At 41.1% G+C, this 18,206-nt stretch overlaps 3 protein-coding genes and 1 non-coding gene across 5 annotated transcripts in view; all 4 read left to right on the forward strand.

Annotated features, from left to right (window-relative positions):
- The first annotated feature begins 2,762 nt into the window (after positions 1–2,762).
- trnas-cga (transfer RNA serine (anticodon CGA)) lies at positions 2,763–2,844 on the forward strand. Its single transcript has one exon. It is a non-coding gene; the product is annotated as a tRNA-Ser (tRNA).
- Positions 2,845–3,218: 374 nt separating this feature from the next.
- On the forward strand, positions 3,219–8,785 carry nabp1a (nucleic acid binding protein 1a). Of its 2 annotated transcripts, none has more exons than XM_061842319.1 (6): positions 3,219–4,095; positions 5,246–5,384; positions 5,484–5,555; positions 7,205–7,289; positions 7,554–7,623; positions 8,261–8,785. In XM_061842319.1, the coding sequence occupies exons 1-6, from the start codon at positions 4,002–4,004 to the stop codon at positions 8,464–8,466; spliced, it is 666 nt and encodes a 221-aa protein (XP_061698303.1). In that variant the 5' UTR covers positions 3,219–4,001; the 3' UTR covers positions 8,467–8,785. The 2 variants fall into 2 exon arrangements, with proteins under 2 accessions (XP_061698303.1, XP_061698304.1); XM_061842320.1 differs by having other exon boundaries at positions 7,554–7,605.
- A 1,868-nt stretch (positions 8,786–10,653) lies between these two features.
- On the forward strand, positions 10,654–13,873 carry LOC133512162 (C-X-C chemokine receptor type 2-like). Its single transcript, XM_061841516.1, has 2 exons — positions 10,654–10,974; positions 11,594–13,873. The coding sequence occupies exons 1-2, from the start codon at positions 10,971–10,973 to the stop codon at positions 12,661–12,663; spliced, it is 1,074 nt and encodes a 357-aa protein (XP_061697500.1). The 5' UTR covers positions 10,654–10,970; the 3' UTR covers positions 12,664–13,873.
- Positions 13,874–16,086: 2,213 nt separating this feature from the next.
- spegb (striated muscle enriched protein kinase b) overlaps positions 16,087–18,206 on the forward strand; it is a 41,212-nt gene continuing 39,092 nt past the window's right edge. Inside the window, exon 1 of the mRNA XM_061841479.1 lies at positions 16,087–16,504. Within this exon, the coding sequence (XP_061697463.1) occupies positions 16,087–16,504 (418 nt within the window). The remainder of the gene's footprint in view (positions 16,505–18,206) is intronic.

The raw sequence follows: 18,206 nt of genomic DNA on the forward strand, positions 1-18,206 counted from the left end.
ATCTAGGGTGGTGCTTTTTTTCATACTGCTACGTGATTACCATCTGGGATCACATTAATATTTTGAATGTAGCAATTGATTTAAAACATTCTTTGACACGTTTCACAGCAACTATAGAAACCATTTAATGTCCCGTGAGGTTGGGCAAGGCATCACTCAGTTTTACCATTTTGCATATATCCTGATGAAAGTGTGTAGCATAATTCTTGGCCTTCTTGGTTACAAGCCTCATCAAGTACATTTGTAAAGGAAATACCATTTGGTACATACATACGCCGCAGCTGTGTAAAAGCCACAAGTGCCCACATTGAAACCCACATTGAAGCACGAGATATATACAAAGAAAGACGGTACACAGAAAGAGTTTAACACTAGCATGGCACTAGCGCAGCGCTGACGCTAGTGCAAACTTTAGCGCTAAAGCTAACAGGGCCAGTTAAAATAAAACTTACCGTTAACATTAACTTAACATTTCGGGAGTTGGTTGACATAATGATTATCAGAAAGGCCAATAATATTGTGCGTCCAGGAAACCAAACGGAAAAGCAGTAAGGTTTGAAGTTTATGGGTAGAGTTGAAATTATTTTACCATGCTGTAGATGGGAAGAGAAATGAAGTAGGGGTTATTTTAAAAGAATAGAGAGTGACGAATGTCTTGGAGGTGAACAGAGTATTACAGCGAGTGAGCTGAAACTTGAAATTGAGCGTGTTATGTAGTATAATGTGATGAGCAGCAGTGCCCCACAAGTTGGATGTGACCTAGAGATGAAAGAGAAATTCTGGAAGGAGGTAGACGAAGTAGTTCTGAGCATCCCAGACAGAAAGAGAATTGTGATTGGGGCAGATTCCAATGGATATATTGTTGAAAGAAACAAGGGTGATGAAGAAGTAAGGGGCAAGTTTGGCATGTGACAAAGAAACTTGTTGGTAAGAATGGTGGTAGTCTTTACAAAAATGATGGAAATGTCTGTGGTGAATATCTTTTCCAGGAGAAGCAGGTACATAGGGTAACCTCCAAGAGCAGCTGTAGAAGCACGTAAATGAATTACATACAGTATTCTGCTGTAATCTGAAGAATGTTACTAACTGTAAAATAGTGGTAGGGAGAGTGCAGGGAGACAACATAGGATGATGATGTAAAAGATGACTCTGATGGTGGGGAGGAAAATTAAGAAGATGACGGCAGAGCAGAGAACCATGTAGTAGAAGCTGAGAAAGGAAGAGTGTTGTACAGCCTTTTGGAAAGATCTGAGACAGGCTCTCGGTGGACAGGAGGAGCTTCCGGAAGACTGGACCACTCCACCCAAGGTGAATAGAGAGACAGACAGCAGAGTACTTGGTGTGTCTTCGGGCAGGAAAGGGGAGAAGGAGAGTTGGTAGTGGAGCATCAAAGTACAGGAAATCGTATAAGGTTGATGTTAAGCTAAGAAGTGGGACACTGAGAGGACCGAGGGGAGGATAAAGGAATACCATGTAGATATGACGTAGGGCAAAGGTAGAGGTGGCAAAGGCCAAAGAAGTGGGATATTGTGAGATGTATGCTAGATTGGACATTAAGAAGGATAAAGGGATGTACTGTTTACAGGTTGGCCAGACAGAGGGGAAGGATGTCTATGCAGCAGGTTAGGGTGATATAAGATAGAGATGGAAATGTGTTTACTGGTGCTAGTAGTGTCGGATAGAGGGAAAAACTACTTTTTGTAAGAGCATTAAAGAGAAAGGCATTAAAGAGGATGAAAATGGAAAGGCAGTTGCTGTATGTATGACAGAGGAATTTAAGGTGGAGGTGGGACTGCATCAGGGATAAGCCCTAAGCCCCTTCCTGTTTGCAGTGGTGATGGATAGACTGACAGATGAGGTTAGACTGGAATCCCCTTTGACCATGATGTTTTCAGATTATATTGTGATCTGCAGTGAAAGCAGGCAGCAAATGTAGGAACAGTTACAAGGGTGGAGGCATCCACTGGCGAGGAATTAAGTAAAGCAGAATACTGTACATGCATGTGCATTAATGAGAGGGCTAGACGAGGAAGAGTGAGACAACAGGGATAACCCACAACCCCTGGTTTACCAAACCAGTGCTCTAAACCACTGAGCTACAGGGCCTCTAAGAAATAGCAAGGATGGAGGACTTTAAAAACTTGAGTTCAACAGTCCAGAGAGCAATGGTGAGTGTTGTAAGGAAGTGAAGAAATGAATCCCAGCAGTGTTGGAACGGGTGGCAGCAGATGTCAGGTGTGTTCTTTGACAGAAGAGTCAGCTTGGATGAAGACGAGTGGTGGGGCCAGCCATGATCTACGGGTTACAGATCCAGTAGTGGCACTGAAGAGATAACAAGGAGAGCAGGAGGTGGTGTAAATGAAGATGCTGAAGTTCTTTCTATGAGTGAGTAGGTTGGAAAAAATGAGAATTGAGCTCATCAAAGAGACGACCAAGGTTAGATGTTTTTGAGACGATGTTAGAGAGAGCAGACTTCGCTCGGAATTCAGTTCTCCTTTGTGAGACAGTACCTAACGCGTCGTTCTTTGAGGTTAAAACGGCTGGGTACGAGTTGGGTGGGGAGGGGGTGAATTTGTGAGGCGGTGCTTGTCCCCCTCCTGCGTCCAAACACGTCAGCACCTCCCGTACACCCTGACCAATTCACTCTAACCTCGTTTGTTCGCTGAATACTGTCCATACAGTCACATGTAGTGATATATTTTTTCAGGGCACATAACATTATAAAATAATGATTAACCCAATCCATCAAATTTATCGGCATCGTCACGGTGGCCGAGAGGTTAAGGCGTTGGACTCGAAATCCAATGGGGTTTCCCCGCACAGGTTCGAATCCTGTCCGTGACGTGTTGCTTTTTATGTATTTGTGCGAATATTGCCACATTCTAAATGTAGCTTTCGGTTTACGCTAATAATGGACACATCTTTTCGTCTCATAAAAGAAAATGACTAATTTAACGCGGCTTACCGTGTGCGATCAAAGTCTGGTTGAACATTCGAAATTTATTTGGAAAGAACCAACTACATAAATTATGTTCTTCAAATCGCGACGTGTGCTATCAAATTGGCTTTGCGCTGTTAAATTATTTTTGAGTCTTTAACCAAAGCAATATTCGAGCTTTCAATTCGACACAGAGCTTTTGCTTCAAAAAGGTATTTCGAAAATGATCCCCCTCGTGAATGGGGAAAATGGAACTGTCCGAAGTATACATAAATAACCGGCAGCCCTGTGTGACGTAAGTCCCGAGGCATAGTGGAAGCATTGCTCTGTGGCTACTAAAACTTGCTTAGCTGTCCTGCTGCGTATTTTGTACACATTTATTTAGCGATACAAAGACAGTTTATTGGAACTTCTGTCAGCTTTAGCCGAATGCCCGTTTGCAGGGACATACACTTAGGTTAGACACATTATTTTAACAACTGCGCGATAGGACGTTAACAGTTTCACTCTTGAAAAGACAACACAAAGAAAATGCGGTCGATTAGTGTTGAGTAAATTATAAATGATTTTTCTTTTTCATATAGAAGCTTTCAAATTCAATTTCCTGGTACAAACTAAACTGCAACAATTTTTGACCCAGGATTTTCCAGACCTGTTTTTTTTTTTTAATGTTAGGGCTAATTGTAAAATAGTACCAAGCTATTTATGATCGAGTTTTTTTTTTAATATGTTTTCAATGACACCAGCCATGAAAAGAAACTCCTCTAAATTTAAAAGTAGCTAACGAGCAGGCTGTCGTAGCTCGAGAGGGGCTAGGTAGCGCATGAGCTATCACCTTTTTTCCGACTTCGGCAGCTGTTTTTTCCTCCTTTCTTTTCTTCTTCTTGTAACCAACGTGTGTGTGATTTGTGAGTTGACTCTGAAAGGTAAATAATCTTGTACATAAAGGAGCGCTGTGAGTGCTCAGGCGTGGTTATCCAAGCTAATATGCTAGCGGGGCTACTGCTAACATAGCTAGCTAGCCTCCCGTGGTGTTGTGGGTTGGGTGGCATCGACACGGACAATGGCAGTGCCCTCGACCGAAGCGGTGTTCTTGATTAAAGACGTCAAGCCCGGCTTGAAAAACCTCAATATTGTATTCATCGTGTTGGAAATAGGTAAGTGTGGGTCCTCACGGTGGCTCTTCAGTGTCCTTTGCCCGAACCGCATGTGCTCTTAAAGGGACAGACTCGTTTTGCTGTTGTACGACGTGGGTTTAACACGGCATCTTGTTGAAAGGGGTCCTCACGTTACGACGTCAAATTCCACCGCGGTGGCGTGACCAGATTTATTATTTTGTTTATCTATATAACAGTGGTAGAAAAGGAAGCGAACGTAAGTAAAGTAAAAATGACAGTGTTTATATGAAAAACACTTGTTGGCCATAAAGGAAAATCGATTGAATGAAGTTGGCTGCGGCACTTCCACGATCATTGTGAGGATAAGCGGGTTGTTCGATGGATGGATGGAAATCATTAATAGTAGTCGCAATTATGATCACTCTAACCCAATTATAAAATTACTAAGTGAAATTCCAAGTTTTTGATATCAAAATATTATCCCCCCCCCCAAAAAAAAAAAAAAAAACTTACAAGGTTTGGAACCAAAGTGATAGAATTTAATACAGTGGGGAAAGGTGCAACTTTTTAGAACAGCATGAACAGAAACAGAAGTTAAACAATAAATTTTATAAGTTCATTAAATAAAGGATATTGCGTATAATTAAGATTGATCTTGAGATTAGATAAAATCATTTGGAAGATTTAAATTGAGATTATAACGTAAATGTGAAATTTGCATGCAAAATGTAAATCTTTTCTGTAAAAATTCGCATTGTCAGAATATCATAGTTGAGCCAAATATTTGTATGAAAAGCGCTTTTATTTCAAAATGCAGCTGTGCAAATTTGTTAATTGTGTTTCGACCGTATTCAGCAAAGAGCTGATCTCTGGTTAATATTTGTCTTGTAAGCACTTATGCCTGAAATATAACAATGTAATGGAAATCAGTAAACATGTCCGTATCTATAGTTTTTGGTACTGTATGACAACTTATTACGTCACAGTACAACCTAATTAACTGCACATTTTTAACCCCCAAACATAATGACAGTAAATGTTTGTATGGAAAACAACCCCAAGATATAAATATAAACTAGTCAGATCAAAAAATTAAGCACGACCATGACCAAACGTCTTCGTGCAGCCTCATAGCATTGAAACATAGGATGGGACCTTTGTAAAGCGAGCGCTGTTTTTGTTCAACTAGGACGAGTGACCAAGACAAAAGATGGTCATGAAGTGCGATCCTGCAAGGTGGCGGATAAGAGTGGCAGTATCGCCATCTCCGTTTGGGACGAACTGGGCAGTCTCATTCAGCCCGGTGACATCATCAAACTCACCAGAGGGTAAGCAGGGACCCACTCAGGGTAAATCCTGGGGGGAAATTAGCATGTCTAAAAATGCTCTTTTCATGGGATTTTAAAGACATGGCATCTGTGTTTTAGATACGCATCTATATGGAAAGGCTGCCTGACACTTTACACTGGAAGGGGTGGAGATTTGCAGAAGATTGGAGAGTGAGTAACATCAGTAATATACTGTACTGTCCAGGGCTATGTCAGGATGAAAAAATCAGTTATTGTGCATAACTTGATGGATATTGAAATCATGATAGATAAATGCAATTGATTATTAACTATTAATCTCTTAACTTTGTCTTTATTTAACAATCAAAACTCAACCGTTAATACCCGTATTGTCTTTGTGTGTTACTCCGGGCATCTACATAAATACTCACTATGTGAAGGTCAATCTCTCATATCCTAATGCTAATGTTGGCTACCCCGTCAAAGATAGCATAAGATGGCAAGTCTTGTATTTAAATATTCAGTGTGAATTTTTTGTTGTACATTTAGTTTCTCTGGAAACTCCAAGTGGGGTGTCAATAAACAGTTTAACGCTCTCTGGTGGAAAGCAGAAGAACATGCGTCACATTTGCTATACAAGCAACGCAGTGTGCGTTTACGACCCAGGAACTGCCATATACAATATGTACCAGTGCACATTGTTTCTTCTTGAATTATACTGTTTTTATGATAATCAAAAGCTAAAATCACAATAAAATTTGTATTAATTTCCCAGCCCTATTTCAATTTACATACGTGTAAGGGGCACACGCAAAAGAAAAATAACACTATGAATAAAGTCCTCGATGTATTAGGCCTGTTTTTTATTTTAAAGGCCTGTTTTTTTTTTTTTTTTTTTTTTTTACATTAGTCTTAACCTTTCAAGGAAAAAAAAAGCAAGTTTTACTAAAAGCTGTGCCTCCTCTGCCTGCGTGGCGGCCATGTTGAACGCGGAGCCATGATTGATGTATCTATTGTCTATTATACGTATACTCGTAGGGAGAGTTAGCAGCATGACTACTGTGTGAACTCAGGAATACAAACACAAGTCCCTATACTCCGGAACTGTCTTTGGTTTGGAGCTGTGAAGCAACCACATTTCTCAGCTCATGAAAGCGTCTCGCCTATGATGAGTAGTGTGCATGAACAATGTCATCAGAACAATCACACAGGTGTGAATTTAGATAAGTTTCTTTCGGCTTGTTCCGTTAGGGTTTCACCACAGCGTGACATCTCTGATGAACGCTCATATTTGTTTGTCACAGTTTTTACGCCGGAGGCCCTTCCTGACACAACCCCTCTTGGGGAGTGGAGGCCCCAGTGAGATACGAACTCAATGGTCTAACCACTATGCTATGGGGCCTCTCAGGTGTGAATTTAGATCTAATTGTAAAACTTTAGCAATTTTGCTGTACTAGGTGTTTAAAGCCATGAAAAAAAAATACCTACATACAGTAATATGGCTGCATATGGCTTCCGAAAAACGCCCTTCAATATAACATTCAGCTATGTCGAGTGGCTCATGGCCTTATTCATAAGTGCCATTGGTGTTCCCCTGTATATTTACCACTGTATATTTTTTCATATTAACTTGTACTTGAGGCTTACTTAGCCTTTGTTTTTAAGTCCAATTTGTTGTCCTCCAAATATATAAATGGGAACTTAAAACATAAAATTAAATGCACGTCATTGGAAACATTGTCAGGATTGCTTCTGTTTGGGACCCCTCAGACTTTTTTTTTAATAGATAATTTCAAATTTAACTTTTACATCTTTTCTCGAATTTGAATGTGTCAATGATGCATGTTTCTATGTCCCAGATTTTGCATGGTGTATTCGGAAGTGCCCAATTTCAGCGAGGCAAATCCAGAACTGCTGGCTCAGACAAACCAGCAAAACAAATCGGTGAGTGCTCGAGCAATCTCATCCATTTCGTTGTCGAGTGTACACAGTTGTATACACAGTGTTAAAAAAAAAAAAAAAAAAATCACATTCTCTGCTTCTGGGGAACATTCTCCAAAAAATGTAAAAACAAGGCCACAAATGTAAACAGTAATTTGTCGTCCTATAAAGGGGTCCAGTATTCTTGTTAAGGTCGTATGTAGCTAACTTGTGCTTTTGCTCCAGATAATGATTTAAAAGTAAAATTTATTTTGATTATGGTAACAGGGCAAACCTGACCAGAATCAGAGGGGAAACTCTCCACCCAATCAAAATTCAGGTACACCACCTGCACCAGGTAAGGTTAAAAGCATTCTTCTTTTAGTTTCCATGTTGTTTTTACAGCAGTTTAAAAGAGGTACAGTTTTTTTCCTAGATTCAAAATGAATGTGGTTGACATCATACCTGTTGCATGGACAGCCAATCCCTGGCCTCTGATCTCACTTTAAAAAAAAAAAAAAAAAAGACCCACCCTAAAAAAAATTACAATTGAAGGTATTAATAGTTTACACTGTATGTGTTTATCATGACTATAATCCTGAAAACCAATTTCATTTCAAACTCATTTTTCATTACATTTTAAAAAGAAATCTCTTTGATAATTTCATTGAGGGAAAACATGTTTTTCCAGGCTGTCAGGGAATAACAATGTTGTCAGGTTGAGCTTTTTTCACTCAGCTGAACACAAAGTAAAGGCTCTTAGTAATGTTTACTAACAGCCTGGGCTAATCTTGGTTACTCCCTGACATAAAGATATAGAACAGTCAAGATGGACCACTTGAACATACTTCCTTGACATGAATTGCTCCTTTCCTATTACCTGAGGCTTTAGCGTACTTTTCTTACATCTTTGTAAACAATCACGAAAATATGTGGAGAGCATACTCGAAGAGGGAGGGGGAAAAAAGCATCTCACAATTCCTCTCACCAAACAGGTAACGGCTCCATGGCACAGTTTTCCCCCAACAACAGTGGCGGTCCTGCACTGGGCGGGGCCCGTGACTCTGCGTTTGGGAGACCAAATGGCCGCTCACCTGGCAACGGAGCGACGCCATCATCTGCCGCCGGACCCCCGTCTGCTGCGGCCAAATCTTCAGTTAACATTAGCAACGGCAGGGATCCGCGACGTGCCAAAAGATGAAAGGGGGTGGGCTAGGGAGGACATCATTCAACATCAACTTAACTTCAGTTCAACTCAAATGACTGCTGTCAGTCCAGTCACATGTAGAGTAGCTCCGTAATTCTCTACTACAGATGAGAATGCCTCCTTAATTGCTCAGACTGCTGCGGTTTCACTGTTGAATCCTCCAATCTACTCAAGCCCCCTGTAGGAACCCAGTAAATTTTAATATCCCTGTAAAATTCTGGCATATTCTACAGCCTACATGAATGCTTGGTGGACTTCCTTCTCAGGTGAAGAAAAAAATGTCCATAGTCAATAAACTGAAATTATGTGTCAACTGCGCCTCCAATTGACCACCAAACCAAACTTCATCTGGACAGGGCATTGTAAGTCTTCTTTTCCGCCCTTTAAAACATTTTATCTGACTTTCCATGACTGTACCGGTTTTAAAATGGGGCCGTTTCCTGCTTTGCAAAAATGGTTCAAATAAATTTTACAACAGTTGTAATTTTTTTTGTTTGTTATGGACCCCAACCACCCAAAGAAGACATTTGTTTCCCGTTGAAGGCTCCCTCACTGTGTGAACCAACTTAAGCAACGTGTTGCCCCATCCATCATTTCTACATATCCTTTTGTTGCACCAAGCACCTCACATATTGTCTCTTGGCATTGCCCCATTTCTTCTTCAAGGCAGTGTGATGTACTTTTCATTTTAGTGACCTTTTTATGTACTCCCACAGTACATTTAAGACTGGATTTGAACAGAAGGTTAAAGTGCCCAACTAAGTGACAATCTAGCCCACCGATGCACAAACACAGTGAGACTACAGTATTTTTTTTTTTTTTTTTTTTTTTGGTTGATGTATCCATACAGCTATTTTTAACTGAATACAACAAACCAGATTGAGTTTGCGTGTCACTTATTGGTTTATATTATTTTGATGAAAATGATTGTGTTTTTCTGGTCAAAAAATGGGATTTGTCACCTGAGCCATCCAGTGTAGATCCAATATTATGAGAAAGTCAAGGATTGAAAGAGGACAAAATTTCCCCAATTGACTAAATTGCGCAACTCGATTGCTGCTACAGAACTCCAGACATGACAACGGAGCAAATAAAATCGATCCGCAGAAATAGCTAAAATATGTCCACAAATACTAATTTGGAATAGTTTTAATGTTCAGGTGACCAACTTGGACATTTGTGTAAAATGGAGTGCACATTTGCGAGTTGTCCATTTTAAAGTTCCACTCACCTTGCAGCTTCTTTGTGGCCACAGTTTAGCATTTTGTGTGCATTTTTTTTCATCTATTATGGCCATGAATTAAAAAAAAAAAATCCCATACTAAATAAGGGGCTCTTAAGCCCTGCTATATAGTGTTATGAGGCAATTTTTTTACCCAATTTCTCAAAGCACACTTTGTCATTCCAGGAGTTAGTATGGTTAAATGACAGACTGTACTCTCAGTAGCCAAAATGTTAGCCATAAGCAATATCTCATGCAATCTCATCTCTTAAAAAAAAAAAATGCTATAGTGCTGAGTATTGTTCCATTGCTCAGATGAGGTGTCTATTGCTTCAACCGCATGAGTTGAAAGGAAGGAAATATGACATCTGACGCGTGTCAACACAGATGTGTAAGTCATGAGCTGCATGGGAAACTTCCTCAGCATTGATGGTCATCTGGGAATCATGTGCTACTCTTTCAGTTTTACTTTCTTGAGGCTGGGATCCACATGCCCACAGTGTCAGTCAAACAGCTATATAGAAATAAAGAGCTGAATATACCCCCAAACTTTACCTCAATGGTATAGTTCATTGGTTTCCACAGGGGAAATTCAGGTGTTACTTTGTTGATCACAGAGGAAATTCAAGCATTACAGCTCTGGTTGCTTTGGAGTTATAAGGTCACAGTTCCTATGTTGAAAAAGCTGCTGTTCCACCAGTGGCCTGCCTCTTGGTGTCCTCATAACTGGTGGTCAGGTGGGATAGAAGAATAGCTGTACTGCATTGTCTTTTCACATTGGCATAGGAGAGTGCCAGACCTTTATTCCTTCTTACTACACATGCTGTGGATTGCATTTCAGATAAAAGAGCAAAAAATAAGTCCGAGCTTTATTTATTTTTGTATTTTTAGTACTCATAAGAGTGGGCTGATTTACTCCAGGGAAAAAAAAGCATTTTGTTAATGTATATGTAGAGGTGCAAAATGAGTCATCTACACATGGATATGCGTTGGGTTATGATGCGTTTGTTTTAGAAATCGTGCCCATTATTTACATTTAATGAATCTCTAAACTGAATATTTTTCAGTTTGTAAGAATCCTTAAACCATTTGTGAACTCATGGTTTCTTTTTTCATGTTCACATGTCTACATCTTATGACAAAATAGGCAGCTTCCATTGCAAAGGGGAAGTTTTTTTTTTTTACATGGTTGACAACCCAAACCCTCAGATTCGGTGCACTCACAAAACCATTCAGCAAAGCACAGAAAAGACAAGCTGAGGAGCAAAAAGAGAACATGAGTAAGTAACATTTGCTTCATCCTATGTATATGCAGAATACAGTACAATACAATTGTATTTAAAACATGAATCTCTTTACACAAATGGAAAAAGCTGTGAGCAAACCAAAAAAAGTAGTAGCTGTCAAATGGGAGGAGTGTCAAGAAAGGGACAGTTGTTGCTCTTTGTCTTACACTTCAGTGTATCGCCTGTTGCACAGGATCCACCAGAATGCCTGGCAAGTACTCTAATCCTTCAAATTTAGGCAACAGTTTTGCAGTCCGTCACCCTACTTTGATCAAAGTTGCAAACCTTCGATGTACAATTCAACTGAAAGACACCGCTTTATAGATAATTATATTGTGTGGAGTGATGTGGATGCGGTTATATCAGTTTAAAATTTAATTATATGTATTTGTATTTCTGTGAGGACAGCACAATTGAGTCGTGGTTTGCGTGTCTGCCTCACAGTTGGGAGATTCTGAGTTTGAAATGTTTTTGGTGTACCCTACTTCTCTCACAAAAAGTCAGTTCAGGTTAAACAAAAACTAACGTCCATCTATGACCCTAATAAGGAATGTCAGGATAGAAAATAGATGAATGCATGTTTTGTGTGACTTTGTCCTGATCTCACCCTCAGATCAAAGCTCCTCGTTCTTCACAATTGACTTTGGCTCAATATACGATGAACTCAACTTCACATACAACTACACAGAGTTCATCATCAACCCAGATACGCAACCTTGCAGCCCATTTTCCATCCCGGATGCAGCTGCGATTTTCATCACCCTCTTTTACATCGTCATCTTTCTTCTGGCCATACCCGGAAACCTGGTGGTGGGCCTGGTGATCGGTCTCAGCAAGCAGGCACTTCCCCCTTCGGACCTCTACCTCCTGCACCTTGCCATTGCCGATCTTCTGCTGGCTATCACTCTTCCGTTCTGGGCCACCTCTGTCTCCAAGGGATGGATTTTTGGAGATGTTTTGTGCAAAATAATCACCATTATCCAAGAACTCAGCTTCTACTCCAGCATCCTCTTCCTGACATGCATCAGCATGGACCGCTACATGGTCATCGTCCGAGCCATGGAGGCCCGTCGGTCCAACCGGCAGCTGGTTAGCTGGGCCATCTGTGCTGCGGTCTGGGCCGTCGGAGCTCTTCTGTCCTTGCCGGGCCTCCTGTACTCGTCATTCTCCTCCTCTGGTCACATGGTGTGCGCCGAGTACTACGACCCACGCAGTGCGGACGAGTGGCGCCTGGCTACGAGAGTCCTCCGCCACTCCCTTGGTTTCGTCATCCCGCTGACCATCATGATACCCTGCTACGGTGTCACCATCCAGCGCCTCTTTCGCATTCGCGGCGGGTTCCAGAGGCAGCGAGCCATGAGGGTGATTGTGTTCGTGGTGGTGGCGTTCCTGCTCTGCTGGACGCCGTACCACATCGCGGTGATGACAGACACCTTCTTCCGGGCAAAGATAGTGCAGTACCAGTGCCCCGCCCGGATAGCGGTGGATCAGGCCATGCTCGCCACCCACAGCCTGGGCTTGTTGCACAGTTGCGTCAACCCCGTGTTGTATGCTTTTGTGGGAGAGAAGTTCAGGCGGAGGTTGCAACAGCTTATGAGGAAGATGGGCATCCTGGAGCGAACGTCGGTGTCAAGGACGAGCAGGTCTTCGCTCACATCTGAGACCCCGTCTACGTTCATGTGAAGAAGACTAAAGGGACTCTTAATGTCTAATGTCAATGTTAACCCAATGGACCTTTACAAAAATAATTATTTCATGCTAGGTGGGGGGGATATGTGTAATGGAATGGAAGTGCAAAACCTAAGAAATTGTGAAAGATTTCAGGAAACAACATAAAAACACTCCTGAAACACTTATATATTGCAAAAAAGAAATTAACAAATAACAAAACTCTTATATTTCAAGACAAGATAAACTACAAATACGAAACACCAGGAAAGGAGAAGTCGCATTTAACAGACATTCTTAGAAATCCCACTGCGTTTCCTAGAAAAAAAGGGGGAAGAGTAGGCTTCGCAGACGTAATGCGATGTCAATTCTAAATAGCCATTGTATGTACTGTTATATACGGATAATCTGAACACCAAGCCTGTACAGAGGTTTAATGATGTATATACAATATATTGTACTCAATCACATTTCTTAAACCATACAAAAGATAGATTAAGACCTAAGGAAGAAGCAGGAGAGAAGACAGGATGCTTGGAAGAATTAAGGGGAAAGTGTGGATATTTGCAAGGAAGCTGGTGGCTCCATTCACGCTTAAGTCAGGTCACACTTTTTCATCGACAGGCACATCAAACTATATATATATATATATATATATATATATATATTCATACACACACAGACACACACACATTTTCTCACCGCTTATCCCCACAAGGATCGCAGTATAGATAGGCTCCATCTTGCTAGGGACCCTTGTGAGGATTAGTTGTACAGAAAATGGATGGGTGGATAATCCTCGACTGGATGATTTTATCCAAGACTTCCAAAACATTTTACTGCCCCCTCAAGATCAATTGTATTAATTAAACCATGAGTGATGAGCTGACTCCATATTGTATTCTGTCAGTTTCAATTAGACCTCATATAAGAAGAGAAAGAAAACAATCTCAGCAAATAAAGTTGTCATACATGGCTTTTTCTTTGTGTGTGTTTGTGCAGTACAGTGCAGCGTATGAAATGATTTTCAAGATGACTGAAATGTTACTATGACAACGGGATATTTGAAAATAGTCTTGTTAACAAGCAATGCACACTTTAATCACGTAAATGTTCCATTTTACATTGTATTGTATATAAGAATGTATATATGTCCAGCCACCAGTTGTTTATGGCGTATACCTACATTTGAAATTATGACAGATTCTCGTAATAAAAGTTAAATGCCAATTGCTTTGTAAGAAATGTTTTGATTTCTTCTTTAGAAGTAAAATATCCATTTGAAAAATGATTATTCGAACAGTATGCCCATGCAGATTTTTTAAAAAGACAATTTCCTCAATGGGTAGGATGCTTTGTGGACATTTTGCATAATGTTGGTCATCACTGGCAAACTTCTGGTAGGTAGTTATTTATTACTGTAATTATCTTATAATGTTGTTTGCTGAGTCCTGCAGGGTTGGTACTTGGCCCTCTTTTTTTCAATATTTATATGCTGCTACTTGGCAATATATGCAAATACAACAGACCTTTTAACTGTTATACTGATGATAATCATCACCCTCACCATATTTAATATTCACCATCTTATAGTCTTAGTTAAGTGCGTCTTTATTGACTTGTACTTGTACTTGTACTTTCAGTAAATGAGACATATTCTGCATTTGTCAAAATACTCCAAAGATGAAGAATGACTTAAATGTAGCACGGTCACCAAATGGTTAGGATGCCTGTCTCACAGTTCTGAGGTTCTGAGTTTAAAAGTTGGCTCTGAGATTCCTGTAGTTTGCATGCTCCCACCAAAGCACAAGGTGGGTTTTCTCCGGGCTGTGGTTTCTCCCTACATCCCAAAAACATGGATGGCAGGTTAATTGAAGAATCTAAATTGCCCTTAAGTGTGATTGTGAGTGCGAATGGTTGCTTGCCTTACAATTGGCTGGCTACCAGTTTAGGGTGTACGCTGCCACCTGCCCCAAGATAGCAAGTATAGACGTAGGAGTGCCCGGAGGAAACCCACGCAAGCACGGGGAGAACATGCAAACTCCACACAGGGAGGACTGGGATTGAACCAGAGTCCTCAGATCTGTGAATCCAACACTTTCCAGCTGCTCCACTGTGCCACCCAGTTTACATTATTTTATTTTATATCATTTTGAACTACAAGTGTTGTAACAAAACAAATCGAATTTGTATGTTAAGTCACCAATCTATGTACCCTATAATTGTATGGTAACCAGAACAAGATGTACTCCATTTCTTGCCCAAAGATCACATGTGACCCTAAGGAGGAAAACAGTTTCAGGGCTTGTCACCTGATTCTGGGCCCCCATAAAATTATTCTTCATCAGTTATTTGTCAACCTGGATGTGGGTTACTTCTTTTGGGCCCCCTTGTCGGACACCCAGGACCCTGGGACAGGTCCCCCCCCCCCCCCAGTTTGACATCACTGAGCAGTACGGTGTATAATGTACATATAATATATAAGTTATTCATTCACTAACACATTTTCAGAAATAAATAGAAAACTAAAGATTCATTCAGTTGTTTAATTTCACACTTGATTGGTGTACAAGCATTCCAGAAGCTCAACTTCAGTATCTGTTTACAAGCCACTAAAATGTGCAAAATATGTCACCTTTAAGTAAAATGTCATTCAAGTAGCAGTCCTTTTACTTGAGTACCAAGTTACGGTATTTGTACATTTCCAGTTATTTTTTTCTCTCTTTGTTTTGTAACTGTTCTGAACACAGAACCTATGTCATTTGACAACCTCCTTAAATATGATAACCGTCCCGGACCCACCACCCACTCTGCTTTGCCGAGTTCGGGTTGTCGCACCCACCTCACATGTTCCAATGACCCCAGGTTGGCTAAAAATGACAAAGGGGGTGGGACCCGAGCATATGGCAGCTGCCATTGTAAGGCTTGCTGGTCATTTCCCCCGACAAACTGGCAGAGGTGGCGGTGTTGGGTGCGGGGGGGATCATGCATGGGGCGGATTAACTCATGGGAAAAGGGAAGGGGGGGGCACTGTCCAATCTACTGGACACCGGCTTGACACTCACCACCAGAAACCAAGCAAGACTTGCAGGCTATTGGGGAAAAACTCACGGAAGACTTACATTTACTGGGACTGGTGACCGAAAGCTCAGGGCCAAAAAGAAACGGTCGTCACTTTCAAGAGAAAGGAAGTCAACGGAGCTCTTAATGCAACATGATCCAAAGGGTCTCGCACTAAATATACCGCTGTGTCAGAGAGTGGCACTTACTCTTTCTCCTGATTCACCAGGTAACTTTTTTTTTTGTGGTTTACTTCAGCAGCAAAGACATTTGAGAGAGTTTAATGAATAAAAAAATAAAAGATGTAACTATAGATCACTCCAGTTTTTTTAAATTTAGTAAGTGTCTCAGCCATACAATCCCTCTTTTAAAGTCACTATGAAAAAATTAGATGGGAACAAATCCCCAAAGACAGGGCCAGGTGAAACAGTGGATCCCCCAAGCCCCGCCGTCCCACCCAAACGTTCGAAAGTGAGCCCGGAGCGAGTGTTTGCCGAGCCCAGAGGACCCTCTCATCTGAGCCCGACTCCGCCGGTTTTCACGCGCAAAATGCGAAATGCCGCCGTCGGGACGGGTTGTGACATCCGGCTTAAGGTGGCTGTTTCTGGAGACCCCCAGCCTTCCCTGTACTGGTACCACAACGATGAGCTCCTCAACATGGAGAACCAGGAATACGGCGGCCTATGGATTAGGGATTGCAAACCCACTGATGCTGGCCTCTACACCTGCATTGCCAATAACCACCTGGGGGAGGTTAGGAGCAGTGCTGTTCTAGCGGTCTTGGATCTAGGCGAAGGTAACGACACTTCTCTGAAATACCCATCAATTCTCATCCTTATTATTCACAGGTTTGAGGTCTGGGGTTCAAATCCTGGCCCCGCCTATGTGGAGTTTTGCATGTTCTCCCACATCCCAAAAACATGCTTGATAGATTAAGCAAAGAATTGTCCATAAGTGTAAATGTGAGTGTAAATGGTCGTTTGTTTATATGTGCTCTGCGATTGGCTGGCAACCGGTTCAGGGTGTACCCTGCCTCTTGCCAGAAGATAGCGGAGATATGTCCTTGCACTCCTGTGACCCTTGTGAGGATAAGCAGCTCAGAAAATAGATGGCTGGATAATGCATCCTGTTATGAGACTTAGATGTATCCACCCGATTTTGTGTTGATCAGTGAAACTGGTGTGTGGTGCTGATTTTCCCAACCTGGACAAAGTATGATCCATGGAAATTTCCCAAAATCTTCAAACCAAAATGGTCAACTTTCTGTTCGATTTTGGACATTTGTCCTTGAGATTTTTTGTGTGCATCCTGTTATGACAGTCTTGTCCAAAAAGTTTTTGTCTAATTTATTAAAAGTGGTGTTGTCTCCAGCCACTGTGGTTGGACATTCTAAATTGCCCCAAGGTGTGATTGCGAGTGCAAATGTTGTCTGTCTCTCTGTGGCCTGAGATTGGCTGGCTACCAATTCAGGGTGTACCCTACCTCCTGCCCGATGATAGCTGGGATAGGCTCCAGCACTCTTGCGAGACTCGAGGATAAGCGGTTCAGAAAATGGATGGATGGATGGTGTCTGGGGTTATTTTATTTTTTTTAGTAACTCCCCAGGGGAACTTACTGTGTGGTCGAGCTTGAGACCACCAAAATACACGACTATTACTACTACTACAACGACTACGACTACTTTTACCACTGTTACTGCTCCTACTCTTTGTGTTTTTGCTTTTGAGTCTGTTCCTCTTCCATGATTAGTTTTCCCAACTATGGTTTCATTCATGGACACCAGTCCACTTGATTTAAGTTAGGAACGAAATAGCCCTGAATCAGAATCAGAATCAGCTTTATTGGCATATTTGGTGGAAAAACACACAAGTACTTTTTCCCCGGCAGTCAGTGCCGCCCTGGTACAACATTCAGAACAAAGAACAAAAAAGCAACAAGAAGAAAGACCAAGAGACATTTCTGTTTATAGGAACTATTCCTTATAAGAGTCGTGCAAGTACAAGTACTTATGACATTTAGAGCAGTTTGAACAAGATTACCCTCCTGTCTTACAATCATATACACCAGTGGTTCCAAACTGGGTCTCACAAACTGTGGCCTGAAATATGTGCAGCTTGGAAACACATACCTCAGGTCAAAAGTTTCCGACATGGATAAGTAATCAGTGCTTTTGTAAATTATGAATGTGCACCTTGCCTTTGCACATTTTCAGAAAAAAATGTGAAAATGATTCCATTCCGGTTGTCTATTTTTTTGTTGTTGCGGAAATTAAACTTGCATTAGTCACTTTTTTGAAATGTAGTTGCTGAAGTGGTTGAAACATTGCTGAAAATAAAGGTAGGGACCAAATCCCTATAGTTGTTAATTATCTTTGTAGCCATGCAAACAGAGACATGTGCTCAACAATAGTTATATATTTAATCTGATTTAATACACTCTGGTCAAGTTCCTTTCACTTAAACAAGTCTTGATTAATTGGATTGAAATCTTTGAATAAA

Source organism: Syngnathoides biaculeatus, chromosome 14 (genome assembly GCF_019802595.1).
Source record: "Syngnathoides biaculeatus isolate LvHL_M chromosome 14, ASM1980259v1, whole genome shotgun sequence".
Lineage (NCBI taxonomy): Eukaryota > Metazoa > Chordata > Actinopteri > Syngnathiformes > Syngnathidae > Syngnathoides > Syngnathoides biaculeatus.

What these genes read in the sequence shown, in the direction of transcription:
- nabp1a (XM_061842319.1), top strand. Translation starts at nt 4,002, where the DNA reads ATGGCAGTGCCCTCGACCGAAGCGGTGTTCTTGATTAAAGACGTCAAG. An exon ending in ATTCATCGTGTTGGAAATAG is followed by an intron (nt 4,096 to 5,245) that starts GTAAGTGTGGGT and finishes TTGTTCAACTAG; the next exon opens with GACGAGTGACCAAGACAAAA. An exon ending in CAAACCAGCAAAACAAATCG is followed by an intron (nt 7,290 to 7,553) that starts GTGAGTGCTCGA and finishes TTATGGTAACAG; the next exon opens with GGCAAACCTGACCAGAATCA.